The sequence below is a fragment of the Notamacropus eugenii genome, chromosome 7 (assembly GCF_028372415.1).
Source record: "Notamacropus eugenii isolate mMacEug1 chromosome 7, mMacEug1.pri_v2, whole genome shotgun sequence".
Classification (NCBI taxonomy): Eukaryota; Metazoa; Chordata; class Mammalia; order Diprotodontia; family Macropodidae; genus Notamacropus; species Notamacropus eugenii.
The window spans coordinates 81216555-81231686 of record NC_092878.1 but is presented as its reverse complement, the minus strand read 5'-3'; the positions used below and the strand labels follow the sequence as shown (position 1 = coordinate 81231686).

The 15132-nt window shown below is 37.4% G+C and overlaps 1 protein-coding gene across 4 annotated transcripts in view; it reads left to right on the top strand.

Moving 5' to 3' along the window:
* LOC140514131 (probable ATP-dependent RNA helicase DDX60) overlaps window positions 1-15132 on the top strand; it is a 167240-nt gene that overhangs the window by 112986 nt on the left and 39122 nt on the right. For all 4 annotated transcript variants that reach the window (XR_011970448.1, XM_072624208.1, XM_072624207.1 and 1 more), the window contains exons 33-34: window positions 207-348; window positions 6206-6327. Coding sequence is in view for 3 of the 4 variants with exons in the window: in XM_072624208.1 (XP_072480309.1) it covers window positions 207-348; window positions 6206-6327 (264 nt within the window). In the remaining variant the exon portion in view is untranslated. The remainder of the gene's footprint in view (window positions 1-206; window positions 349-6205; window positions 6328-15132) is intronic.

Below are 15132 nucleotides of genomic sequence, written 5' to 3'. Positions count from 1 at the left end.
ATACTAAGTATCTAATAAATGTGCTTTGCACATGGTAGAACTTTAGTCAGTGTTTAAAGAATTTGAAAAGGCGCAAGTAGCTACTTTTCTAGAATTTAGCTTTTCATCTTATAACCCAGTTTAGAACAATTGGGATGTTAAGTTTGCTTGTAAGTTTACAAACATTCAGAGCTAAAGAAAATTCATAAATTGTATTAACTCCCTAGGGATATTTGGACTGTAAAGGAAATCCAATTGGTTTTGCTGGACTCGTATCACATTTGTTTTATGAAGAACCTTCTAATCTTGTGTTTGTCAGTTTCCTCAGGAAAGGCCTGTTCCATAATCTATGCCAACCAACTGCAAAAGGTGAGTTTGCATTTCACATGTCTAGGAGAGTTATAGTAACTTAGAGATATCTTACCTGGATTCACATGCACCAAAATCCGATGCCAAAAAAATCAATCAATCAATCATCAACAAGCATTTATTAAGTTCCCACTGTGTCCCAGGCATTGAAGTACAAATATAAAGAGTGAAACAATCCCTACTGGCAGTGACATAGCTAAACTAACTACTTAGTTAATAGTCAATCTTTCTCCTTCCCTCCCTACTATATATCCAAACAGTTGCCAAGTCTCTTTACTTCTACCTCTGCGACGTCTCTGGTGCCTATTTCCTTTTCACTGTCATGGTATCACTCTGCTTCAGGCCCTTATCACCTTCACCTAGATTATTACAGGATCCTCTTAACTGGTCTTGCTGAGAGTCTCTTCATTCTCCAATTCATCTTTCATCCAGCTGCCAAAAATCATATTCTTAAAGCACATATCTGATAGTCACTCAAAAAACCATATACCTTTAGGATAAAATGCAAATACTTTAGTTTGGCATATAAAATCTTTTACAGTTTGCTTCCAGTCTGTGTTTTAAAAAGACAGATAAGCAGACTGGTAGATGATAGGTAGATAGATAAAAGATAGGTAGATAAACAATGGATAGATGAATGGATAGGTAGATAGAACATTATTAAGTGCCAGGCACCATATTAAGTGCTGAGGATATAAACACAAATAGACAAGAAAAATGGTGAATATATTTGTAGAGTAGGCTTAGTGAGTAGACTCGAAAAGTTGCAGTGTCGTTTCTAGTGAGATAAGGCAAAAAATCTCAGCTATCAGGGAAAGAGACAGATACATGTGGAGGCCAAGCTTTTCAATTATTTCATGTTATTAAACTTCAATACTCCATGTTCAAGGCCAACTGGCTTTCTTGTGGTTTCCCCAAACTGGTCTTATGCCTCTATACCTTTGAACCAACTATCTCCCATGCCTGGAATGTATTCCCTTCTCATTTCTACATCTTGAAATTTTGAGTTCTTTCAATGCTCAGTTCAGATTTCACATCCCATGAAAAAGCATTCCTGATCCTTCTAGCTGTTTAGTGCCTTCTCCTTCTTCACATTTATGTGTATGTGTTCATCTATGTACATCCAGTCATATAATCACACATCTAGAGCTGTAAGAGATCTTAGCTGTCATACAATACAACCCACTCCTATTTTACAGATGAAGAAATTGAGACTCAGAGAGTTAGAATGACTTGGCCCTGGTTGTAAAAGGAAGTAATGGGCAGAGCTTGGATTCCAACTTCGATCACATGATTCAAAACTCTTTACTACAAGTTTAGCCCTCTTTCCACTGCCCCACACAGCAGGAGGTTTTTCCACGTACAGATCTTCTACTGTGGGGTCTCTTTGTTCTGCCTGGTATCACTAGAACCTACCCAAATGCCTTATGTATAGTAAATACTTAATAAACCATTGTTGAATTGAATTGGATTTATTTTTTTTTAAATCTGTTTTTAAGAATAAAAATAGTACTTGGAGGATGTCAAGTTGGTCTGTGACAGATTAATAGATAAAAGTCTTAGTTGAATTGACTGGTGCAGATAGCCAGATCTGTATAAATTTGTATCCAGAGTAGCACTTCACCTTAAATCTCCCCTGCTTTCTGAATCCAATACCTATTTTTCTTATTTTCCATATCCCATAGCTAAAAATATGTGATTGTTGATGACTATTGACTTAGGTACTCAGAGATGCAAAGCTTCAACAGTAAGGAATTAACAGAGTTGTTAGTGAGCTCTGATTTTATTTTAATTTAACATAGATCAATTCAATTAAATAAGTGTGAATATTAGTAGTCCCCTGACCAATATAGATAACAGCTTTCCTCCTGAGTAGTTCTTGTCTAGGTCTATTCATGAAGGATCTGTCTACTATGCAGGCAGGCTTCCTCTGGATTTTTTAATAATTGGACTCTTTCTCTTTCTCTCTCTCCTGGTCTTTCATAACTCTCATCAGCTAATTAATCCTTTCCCTTTTGGGTAGAAAACTGAGCAATGAATGGGTGAAATTTTCAGTTCTTTGGTTTGTTTTAGGGATGAGTTTGTTGAAGACTGCAGAGGATTTTTTTGACCCTCTACCTAAGATATTTCTTTTTCATCCAGTGGGGGGATTGCTTTTGGGATCAAAATCATTCTGGTAGACTAAGGGTTGTAGAAAAGCTAGTCTATGGGTGAATAGCTAAGGTTTTCCCATGCTAGTTTTATTTCCAATATTTGTGATGAAATGAAAAAGAGGGATGAATTTGGATTAAGGAGAACTGGGTTCAAATTTTGGCTTTCCCATTTCTACCTATATGAACTTGGGCAATTCACATAACTCTTTGAGTCTCAACTTCTTCAGTGTTGGACTAGATTTCCCTCCCAGTTCTAAGTCTACTGATTTGTAACTCTCTCTCTCTCTCTCTCTCTCTCTCTCTCTCTCTCTCTCTCCCTCCCTCCCTCCCTGCTCTCCTTCTCCCCTTCTCTTTCTCCCCCTCTCTTTCTGTTTCTTCCCTTCCTCTCCCAAAAGAACTGATTCTATCTTTTTTTTTTTGCCAAAGATCTGGGATTTCACTGATCTAGGGAGGTAATAGTGAGGAAATTCCTCTACCAATGAAGGATGAAACTATTTCAGCAATTTATAGACTTAGAGATTTATCTATAACACTGAGAGTTTAAATTACTTGTCCAGGATCACAGAACCAGCATATATCACAGGTGAGATTTTCTGCCTCTATGGACAGTTCGTTTTTCATTACTGTACAGTGACTGCTGGTCCTACTGGAATGGAACTTTTATAGGACAGAGACTACATTTTGGATGCATTAAATGCTCAAAGATGTTGATTATGGCTTCTGGAGCCAGGTTTACAAAGAACAAAGGCAAGGGGGGGCGGAGCCAAGATGGCGGAGTAGATAGACACACATATGCTAGCTCCGAACACACCGCCCATAAAATATCTGTAAAAAAGAACTTCCAACAAATTCTGGAGCAGCAGAAGCCACAGAACAATGGAGCGGATGAGATTTCTGTTCCAGAGACCCCTGAAAATGTCTCGCAAAAGGTCCGCGTGCTATGGACCCGGAGCCCAGCCCTGCCTTGGCCACGTGGCGCCCAGAGGAGCGGATCCGAGCAGGGAGCAGATCCTAGCAGGCTTCAGGGACAGAATCTCCAGTGGCCTAGCGGGTCCCTCCACCCACAGGTGACAAGGGTCAGTGAGAGAGTCTCTTTGGTGGGTCGAGAGAGGAGTGGGGTGCCCCCATAACTCAGGGCCCCTCGGGAGGCAGCAGCGGAGGCGCGAGCAGACCAGGGCTCCCCAAGCAAGCAGGAGCCTGGATGCATTGTTGAATGTATCTGCATAAACCACCTGAGGGAACCGAGCCCGTGAGGCAGCCCTGCCCGCACCTGAGCACCTGAACTTGATCTCACACCAAATAGCAGCCCCGCCCCCGCCCAAAGCCCTGAGGCTGGGAAGCAGCATTTGAATCTCAGACCATAAGTGCTGGCTGGGAGGATCTGGAGGCCAAGTGGGTGTGAAGAGATTATTCAGAAGTCAAGTCACTGGCTAGGAAAATGCCCAGAAAAGGGAAAAAAAAATAAGACTATAGAAGGCTACTTTCTTGGTGAACAGGTATTTCCCCCCTTCCTTTCTGATGAGGAAGAACAATGCTTACCATCAAGGAAAGACACAGAAGTCAAGGCTTCTGTATCCCAGCCCACTCAATGGGCTTAGGCCATGGAAGAGCTCAAAAAGGATTTTGAAAATCAAGTTAGAGAGGTGGAGGAAAAACTGGGAAGAGAAATGAGAGACATGCAGTCAAAGCATGAACAGCATGTCAGCACCCTGTTAAAGGAGACCCAAAAAAATGCTGAAGAAAATAACATCTTGAAAAACAGGCTAACTCAATTGGCAAAAGAGGTTCAAAAAGCCAATGAGGAGAAGAATACTTTCAAAAGCAGAATTAGCCAAATGGAAAAGGAGATTCAAAAGCTCACTGAAGAAAATAGTAGTTTAAAAATTAGGATGGAACAGATGGAGGCTAATGACTTTATGAGAAACCAAGAAATCACAAAACAAAACCAAAAGAATGAAAAAAATGGAAGATAATGTGAAATATCTCATTGGAAAAACAACTGACCTGGAAAATAGATCCAGGAGAGACAATTTAAAAATTATGGGTCTACCTGAAAGCCATGATCAAAAAAAGACATCATCTTTCATGAAATTATCAAGGAAAACTGCCCTGAGATTCTAGAACCAGAGGGCAAAACAAGTATTCAAGGAATCCACAGATCACCTCCTGAAAGAGATCCAAAAAGAGAAACTCCTAGGAACATTGTGACCAAATTCCAGAGTTCCCAGATCAAGGAGAAAATATTTCAAGCAGCTAGAAAGAAACAATTCAAGTATTGTGGAAGTACAATCAGGATAACACAAGATCTAGCAGCTTCTACATTAAGGGATCGAAGGGCGTGGAATAGGATATTCCAGAAGTAAAAGGAACTAGGACTAAAACCAAGAATTACCTATCCAGCAAAACTGAGTATAATACTTCAGGGGAAAAATTGGTCTTTCAATGAAATAGAGGACTTTCAAGCATTCTTGATGAAAAGACCAGAGCTGAAAAGAAAATTTGACTTTCAAACACAAGAACGAAGAGAAGCATGAAAAGGTGAACAGCAAAGAGAAGTCAAAAGAGACTTACAGAAGATGAACTGTTTACATTCCTACATGGAAAGACAATATTTGTAACTCTTGAAACTATTCAGTATCTGGGTACTGGGTGGGATTACACACACACATGCACACGCACACGCACACAGAGACAGAGTGCACAGAGTGAATTGAAGAGGATGGGATCATATCTTAAAAAAATGAAATCAAGCAGTGAGAGAGAAATATCTTGGGAGGGGAAAGGGAGAAATGGAATGGGGCAAATTATCTCTCATAAAAGAGGCAAGCAAAAGGCTTATTAGTGGAGAGATAAAGAGGGGAGGTGAGAGAAAAACATGAAGTTTACTCTCATCACATTCCACTAAACGAAGGAATAAAATGCACACTCATTTTGGTATGAAAACCTATCTTACAATACAGGATAGTAGGGGATAAGGGGATAAGCAGTGTGGGGGGGATGACGGAAGGCAGGGCATGGGGAGGAGGCAGCAGTCTGAGGTTGACACTCATGGGGAGGGACAGGATCAAAAGACAGAACAGAGGTAATGGGGGACAGGATAGGATGGAGGGAAATATAGTTAGTCGTATACAACACGACTATTATGGAAGTCATTTGCAAAACTACACAGATTTGGCCTATATTGAATTGCTTGCCTTTCAAAGGGAGGGGGTGGGGAGGGAGAGAGGAAAAGAAGTTGGAAGTCAAAGTTTTAGGAACAACTGTCGAGTACTGTTCTTGCCACTAGGAAATAAGAAATACAGGTAAAGGGGTATAGAAAGTTATCTGGCCCTACAGGACAAAAGAGAAGATGGAGACAAGGGCAGAGAGGGATGATAGAAGAGAGAACAGATTGGTGATAGGGGCAATTAGAATGCTCGGTGTTTTGGGGTGGGGGGAGGGGACAAAAGGGGAGAAAATGTGGAACCCAAAATTTTGTGTAAATGAATGTTAAAAGTTAAATAAATAAATAATTTTTTAAAAAAGAATTAAGGCAGCGAGATGTTTGGAACTTATTTGTACACTGCAAGAAGTTAGCTAAACTAAATAATTAGGAATTTTAAAGAGACTTCTGGAAAAGTAATATAATCAATTTAATTATAAATTCTAATCTTATTGTATAAGCAGATATATCTTTCTAAACTATCTATTTTTACTTTGTGTAGGTTCAAAACACTTCTCTGAAGATGTGATGGAAAAACTTGTATTAGTATTGGCAAATCTGTTTGGAAGAATATATGTTCCAGCAAAGCTTCTACATGGTAACTTAAAGTTTTATCAATCCAAGGTATGACTAAAAGGAGATCTTGACATTTTAAGGATTAAATAAACTGCATGGAAAAAACAATCGTACTACTTTAAAATTTCTATAAATCAGAGAAATTTTTGTTTGTATGCCATGATGTTAACGATAGTTTTCCAGAGGCAAATAAGTGAGACCTGCCTGGCAAGGATCAGAAGGTCTGCATTCTAATTCATCTCTACCACCTTCTCTCCTTTGCATCATGGGCAAGTTGCTTTACTTATGAATGACTCTACCTTCATCGCTAAGGGCAGAATAATTCTGTCTGGTTGCTTAGTTCATAAGATAGTCATGAGAATTGGACAAAATATTGTTTGTGGTATTTTAAAGAAAACATAAATCCAACCATAAATTATTTGAAGATTTAGGTAAAGGAGTCCTTCCAAGTTGCTTCTGTGATACAGAAATTTTCTTGTCATCCAAATCAGGGAGAATCAAAGCAGAAAAAGAAAACTATTGATAAACATTCCTAATGAATATTAATGAAAAATTTTAAATAAGATATTAGCAAAGAGACCACAGTAATGTATAAAAAAATTATATAGTAGGACCAAGTTTGATGTATGCCAAGAATTTATGGCTTACTATGACAATATTACCTAAATTAAATTGCTTATTCAGTGCCAGACAAGACAAACTACTGAAAGGTTACTTTTTTATAATTAATTACTTCATTAATTTTTAATTTTCAACCTTTACTATTATAAAATTTTGAATTCCAAATTTTTCTACTTCTCTTCACAAAATGATATGCAATCTGATATAGGTTATACTTGTAAAATCATATTAAAGATATTTCTACATTAGTCATGTTGTAAAAGAAGAATCAGAACAAAGGGAAAAACTATGAGAAAAAAACAAACAAAAAAGAAAATAGTATATTTCAATCTGCATTCAGACACCATAGTTCTTTCTCTGGATGTGGATAACACTTTTTCTCTCACTAGTCTTTTGGAATTGTCTTAGATCATTGTATCGTATTAAAGTTAGTCCTTGAACAATGTTGTTGTTACTATGTACAATGTTCTCCTGGATCTGCTCACTTCACTCAGCATCAGTCCATGTAAGTTTTTCCAGGTTTTCTTAAATCTGCCTGCTCATTATTTCTTATATGAATTCCAATTCCATTACATTCATAGGCCATAATTTGTTCAGCCATTCCCCAATTGACGGATATCTTCTTGGTTTCTAATTCTTTGCTAAGGCAAAAAGAACTGTTATTAGTATTTTTATACATGTGGGTCTTTTTCTCATTTTTATGATCTCTTTGGGATAGAGACCTAGAAGTGGTATTGCTGGATCAAAGAGTATGCATCGTTTTATAGCCCTTTGGGCATAGTTTCTAATTGTTTTCCAGAATGGTTTGATCAGTTTCCCAACTCCATCAACAATGCATTAGTATTCTAATTTTCCCAAATCGTCTGCAACATTTATCATTTTCCTTTTTTGTCAGATTACCCAATCTTATAGGTATGAAGTGATACCTCAGAATTGTTTGCATTTATATTTCTCTAATCAATAGTGATTTAGAGTATTTTTTCATATGATTATAGATAGCTTTAATCTCTTCAACTGAAAATTGCCTGTTCATATCCTTTGATAATTTATCAATTGGGGAATGACTTGTATTCTCATAAATTTGACTTGGTTCTCTATGTATTTTAGAGATGAGGCTTTCATCAGAAACCCTGGCTATAAAAGTTGTTTCCCAGCCTTCTTCTTTGAATTTGTTTGTGCAAAAAACTTTTCAATGTAACATAATCAAAATGATCCATTTTGCATTTCATAATATTCTTTATCTTGTGTTTGGTCATAAATTTTTTTCATTCTCATACATCTGAAAAGTGTTATTTCTTGCTCTCCTAATTTGCTGATGGTATCGCCATTTATGTCTAAATCATGTACCCATTTTGACCTTATCTTGGTTTACTGTGTAAGATATGAGTGTATACTTAGTTTCTGCCACACTATTTTCCAGTATTTTTTGTCAGAAAGTGAGTTCTTATCTTAGAAACTAGAATCTTTGGGTGTATCAAACATTAGATTACTGTAGTCATTGAATACCGCGTCTTACGTATCTAACTTATTCCGATCATTTACCACTGTATTTCTTAGCCAGTACCAAGTAGTTTTGACTGCTGCTTTATAATACAGTTTTAGATCTGATACAGCTAGGTCACCCTTCCTTAAATTTCTTTATATTAATTCCCTTGATATTCTGGACCTCTTGATCTTCCAGATGAATCATGCTATTAATTTTTCTAGCTCTATGAAATAAGTTTTTGGCAATCTGATTAGCATAGCACTGAATAGGTAAATTAATATAGGTAGAAATGCCATTTTTATTATATTAGCTTGGCCTACCCACAAGCAATTGGTGTTTTTCCAATTATTTAGACTGACCTTATTTGTGTCGAAAGTGTTTTGTAATTGTGTTCATATAGTTCCCGGGTTTGTCTTGGCAGGTAGAGTCAAATATTTTAGAATGTCTACAGTAACTTTAAATGGAGTTTCTCTTTCTCTTTCTTGCTTCTGGGCTTTGTTAGTAATATGTAGAAATGCCAATGATTTATGTGGGTTTGTATACTGCTGTATCGTCAAGGCAATATTCACAGCACTGGTGGTGATTATGAATATGCTGGCATAGTTCTCAGTCACTAAATATAAAAGACTCTCCATATAGAAGGCAGAAGAAAAAACATTTCAGAAATTTCAGACACAGAAAGCTAAATTCATCACAGTGACCAAGAAGTCAATGAACATGATCACTACAGGGGGCAAAACTATCCCCAAGACTCCCGTACTCAGCCAGAGACTGCTTGCAAACAAACACTCATGAGCCTGAGCCTTGCCCAGCCTGTCTGTGTCCTTTTTCCTCTGCCCTGATCTAGCTCACTCACATCCTCCCAGTTCTGCTCCACCCTTCCTCTTCCACTTGTTCAGCAAGTTGCTCCCACCACATGTGACTTAGGCTTCCAGGTGATTTAAGCAGTTTACATGGATCTATTAATGAATGAGAAAGATATTACCATTTAAATTACTATTATATCTGCAACTTTACTAAAATTTATTATTTTGAGCAGTTTTTAAATTGATTCTCTAGGATTCTCCCAGTATACTATCATAACTTTATTTCTTCTACGCTTATTCTAATTCCTTCAATATCTTTTTTCTTCTCTTGTTTCTTTCTTTTTTTTGTTTTTTGTGGGTTTTTTTGACATTTTAAATTTATTTATTTAACTTTTAACATTCATTTTCACAAAATTTTGGGTTCTAAATTTTCTCCCCATTTCTCCCCTCCCCCACCCCAAAACACCAAGCATTCTAATTGCCACTATCACCAATCTGCCCTCTCTTCTAACGTCTCTCCTTTCCCTTGTCCCCATCTTCTCTTTTGTCCTGTAGGGCCAGATAACTTTCTATACCCTATTACCTGTATTTCTTATTTCCTAGTAGTAAGAACATTACTCAACAGCTGTTCCTAAAACTTTGACTTCCAACTTCTCTTCATCCCTCCCTCCCCACCCATTCCCTTTGGGAAGACAAGCAATTCAATATAGGCCATATCTGTGTAGTTTGGCAAATGACTTCCATGATAGTCTTATTGTGAAAGACTAACTATATTTCCCTCCATCCTATCCTGTCCCCCATTACTTCTATTCTGTCTTTTGATCCTGTCCCTCCCCATGAGTGTTGACCTCAGATTGCTCCCTCCTCCCCATGCCCTCCCTTCCATCATCCCCCCCACACTGCTTATCCCCTTCTCCCCCATTTTCCTGGATTGTAAGATAGGTTTTCTTACCAAAATGAGTGTACATTTTATTCCTTCCTTTAGTCGAATGCGATGAGAGTAAACTTCATGTTTTTCTCTCACCTCCCCTCTTTTTCCCTCCACAAAAAAGTCTTTTGCCTGCCTCTTTTATAAGAGATAATTTGCCCCATTCCATTTCTCCCTTTCTCCTCCCAATATAGTTCTCTCTCACTGCTTAATTTCATTTTTTTAAAGGTATGATCCCATCCTATTCCATTCACTCTGTGCTCTTTGTCTCTCTCTCTCTATGTGTGTGCATGTGTGTGCATGTGTGTGTGTGTGTGTGTGTGTGTGTGTGTGTGTGTATGTAATCCCACCAACTACCCAGATACTGAAAAGTTTCAGGAGTTACAAATATTGTCTTTCTAGTAAGAATGTAAACAGTTCAACTTTAGTAAAGTGCCTTATGACTTCTCTTTGCTGTTCACCTTTTCATGCTTCTCTTCGTTCTTGTGTTTGAAAGTCAAATTTTCTTTTCAGCTCTGGTCTTTCCATCAAGAATGCTTGAAAGTCCTCTATTTCGTTGAAAGACTATTTTTTCCCCTGAAGTATTATACTCAGTTTTGCTGGGTAGGTGATTCTTGGTTTTAGTCCTAGTTCCTTTGACTTCTGGAATATCCTATTCCATACCCTTCGATCCCTTAATGTAGAAGCTGCTAGATCTTGTGTTATCCTGATTGTATTTCCACAATACTTGAATTGTTTCTTTCTAGCTGCTTGAAATATTTTCTCCTTGACCAGGGAACTCTGGAATTTGACCACAATGTTCCTAGGAGTTTCTCTTTTTGGATCTCTTTCAGGAGGTGATCAGTGGATTCCTTGAATACTTATTTTGCCCTCTGGTTGTAGAATCTCAGGGCAGTTTTCCTTGGTAATTTCTTGAAAGATGATGTCTAGGCTCTTTTTTTGATCATGGCTTTCAGGTAGGCCCATAATTTTTAAATTGTCTCTCCTGGATCTGTTTTCCAGGTCAGTTGTTTTTCCCATGAGATATTTCACATTATCTTCCATTTTTTCATTCTTTTGGTTTTGTTTTGTGATTTCTTGGTTTCTCATAAAGTCATTAGCCTCCATCTGTTCCATCCTAATTTTTAAACTACTATTTTCTTCAGTGAGCTTTTAAACCTGCTTTTCCATTTGGCCAATTCTGCTTTTGAAAGCATTCTTCTCCTCATTGGCTTTTTGAACCTCTTTTGCCAATTGAGTTAGCCTGTTTTTCAAGGTGTTATTTTCTTCAGCATTTTTTTGGGTCTCCTTTAGCAAGGTGTTGACCTGCTGTTCATGCTTTTCTTTCATCTCTCTCATTTCTCTTCCCAGTTTTTCCTCCACCTCTCTTACTTGATTTTCAAAATCCTTTTTGACCTCTTCCATGACCTGAGCCAATGGTATATTTATTCTGGGTGTTTGGGATACAGAAGCCTTGAATTCTTTGACTTTCCCTGATTGTAAGCTTTGTTCTTCCTTATCAGAAAGGATGAGAGGAGATATCTGTTCACCAAGAAAGTAACCTTCTATGGTCTTATTTTTTTTTCCCTTTTCTGGGCATTTTCCCAGCCAGTGACTTGACTTCTGAGTTTCCTGTCCAGCCCACCTAGCCACCAGATCCACCCAGCTAGTGCTTGAGGGCTGAGAATCAAATGATACTCCCCAGCCTCAGGGATTTTGGTGGGGGTGGGGGCTGCTATTCAGTGTGAGATTAAGTTCAGCTGCTCCGGTGGGGGCAGGGCTACCACACAGGGTTTAGTTCCCTCAGGGGGTTTATGTAGAGACCTTCAACAATGGATCCAAACTCCTGCCTGCTTTGGGAGCCCCTGTCCACTGCTGCCTCCCAAGGGGGCCTGAGTTATGCGGGCACCCCACTCCCCTCTCGTTGAGCCAAAGAGACTTTCTCACTGACCTTTGGTGCCTGTGGGAAGAGGGACCTGCACTGCTGCTGGAGATTCCGTCCCTGAAGCCTGCTCAAATCTACTCCTCTCAATGCCGTGCAGCCAAGGCAGAGCTGAGCTCTGCTCCGGGTCTGGTGCGCAACGGACCTTTCAGGTCAATTTTTCAGGTCTCTCTGGAACAGAAATCCCCTCCACTCCCTGTTCTGTGGCTTCTGCTCCAGAATTTGTTGGGAGTTCTTCTTTACAGGTATTTTATGGGTTGTGGGTTCGGAGCTAGCATATGTATATCTTTCTACTCTGCCATCTTGGCTCCTCCCCCCTCTTCTCTTGTTTCTAAAGTTAATATTTCTAGCACCATATTGAATAACAGTGGTGGTAATGGACATCCTTGTTTCACCCCCAATCTTATTGGAAATGCTTCTAGCTTATCCCCATTATATATAATACTTGCTGATAGATTTTAGATAGATGCTGCTTATCATTTTAAGGAAGACTCCATTGATTCCTATGCTCTCAAGTGTTTTTAACAGGAATGGGTGTCAAAACAGGAATGTTGTCAAAAGTTTTTCTGCATTTGTTGAAGTAATCGTATGATTTGTGTTGGTTTTGTTATTGACATGATCAATTATGTGGATAGTTTTCCTAATATTGAACAGCCCTGCATTCCTGGTATAAATCCTACCTTGTCATAGCATATTATCCTTGTGATAAGTTGCTGTAAACTTTTTGGTAATATTTTATTTGAAATTTTTGCATCTATATTTGTTAGGGAAATTAGTCTATAATTTTCTGGCTCTATTTTGGCTCTTTTCAGTTTAGATATCAGCACCATATTTGTGTCATAAAAGGAATTTGGTAGGACTCCTTCTTTGCCTATTTTCCCAAATAGTTCATATAGTATGGAAATTAACTGTTCTTTAAATGTTTGATAGAATTCACTTGTAAATCTACCTAGCCCTGGAGATTTTTTTCTTGGGGAGTTCACTGATGGCTTGTTCAATTTCTTTTTTTGAAATGGGGTTAAGTATTTTATTTCCTCTTCTGTTAATCTGGGAATTTTATATTTTTGCAAATATTCATCCATTTCACTAAGATTGTCACCTTTGTTGGCATACATTTTGGCAAAATAGCTCCTAATTATTGCTTTAATTTCTTCTTCACTGGTGGTGAATTCATCCTTTCCATTTTTGATATTGGTAATTTGGATTTCTTCTTTCTTTTTTTAAATAAAATTAATCAAAGGTTTATATGTTTTATTATTTTTTTTCACAAAACCAGCTCTTAGTTTTATTAGTTCAATAGTTGGTTACTTAGTTAATAGTTACTTAGTTCAATAGTTCTCTTGATTTGAATTTTATTAATCTCTCCTTTCATTTCATGAATTTATGATTTGGTATTTGATTGAGAATTTTTAATGTGTTCTTTTTCTAGCTATTTTAGTTGAATGCCCAATTCATTGATTTTCTCTTTCTCTATTTTTTTCATGTAAACATTTGGAAATATAAAATTTCTCCAAAGAATTGCTTTGGCCATATCCCATAAGTTTTGATAAATTGTCTCATTATTGTTATTCTCTTGGATGAAATTATTGATTATTTCCCTGATTTGTTTTTCGACCTATTCATTCTTTATGATTAGATTATTTAGTTTCCTATAATTTCTTTAGTCTATTCTCCCATAGTCCTTTATTAAAAGTAATTTTTATTGCATCATGATCTGAAAGGGATATATTTAATATTTCTGCCTTTCTGCAGTTCTTTGAGAGGTTTTTGCACCCTAGTGCATAGTCAGTTTCTGTGTAGGTGCCATTTGCTATTGAGAAAAAAAGTATGTTCCTTTCTATTTGCATTTAATTTTCTCCAGAGGATGACCACATCTGACTTTTCTAAAATTCTATTCACATCCTTCTTTCTTGTTTATTTTGTGGTTAGATTTATCTAGCTCACAAAGGGTGAGGTTGAAGTCCCCCACTAGTATAGTGTTGCTGCCTATTTCTTTCTGCACCTCCCTTAACTTTCTTCTCTATTTGTATGCTATGACACTTGATGCGTATATGTTTAGTAATGATATTACTTCATTGTCTATGGTACCTATTAACAAGATATTTTCTTCCTTATGTCTTCTATTTAGATCTATTTTTGCTTTTACTTTGTCTGTGATCAGGATTTCTATCCCTGATTCTTTGTTCTTCAGCCGAATCATAATATATTCTACTCCAGCATTTTATCTTTACTCCGTGTGTATCTCTCTGTTTCACGTGTGTTTCTTGTAAACAAAATGTTGTAAGATTCTGGTTTTTAATTGATTCTGCTATCTGCCTCCATTTTAAGGGAAGCTCATCTCATTCACATTCACAGTTATTTTTACTGACTGTCTTTCTCTCAATCCAATTTTCCCCTCTTTATACTTTTCTCTCTCCTTTCACCATATCCCTCCTTTATAGTGTTTTGCCACCTCCTTCAATCTACCTTCCCTTTTCTCAGTACCCTCCTTTTTCTTTTTTCTTTTCCCTGCTACTTCCCTATAAGGTAATATAGATTTCTATAACCAACTGCATGTATATGTTATTCCCTCATTGAGCTAAATCTGTTGAGAGTAAGGTTCAGAGAATGCTGGCCTCCCTTCCTTCTTTCCCTCTACTGTGATAGTACTTTGTTCCTCTTTATGTGATGTAATTTACCCTTTTCTATATCCTACTTTTCTCTTCTCCCAGTATAATACTTTTTTCACATCGTAATTTTTTCATCATCACATCAAAGTCAAAGGGAGATGGACTTTTCTTGTTGATTCTTCATATTTTCTAGGCTAAAAGGCTACTTTACACCATCTTTCTGCTGACTCCACTGTTAAAGGATTTGTTCTGGGATGCTATCTTATGAGTTTTTTTGGAGGTGAATATGGGAGAGTGACAGTGTCCTGTTGGTGAAACAGTGAATTAGTTCAGCCATTGGGGAAAGCAATTTGGAACTATGAGCATCTATGAATCTGTCTAGAGTGTGCAAAAGCATACCCTTTGACCCAGCAACATTGCTACTATATCTACATTCCAAAGAAATCAAAGAAAGGGGTAAATTATGTACAATAAAATTTATA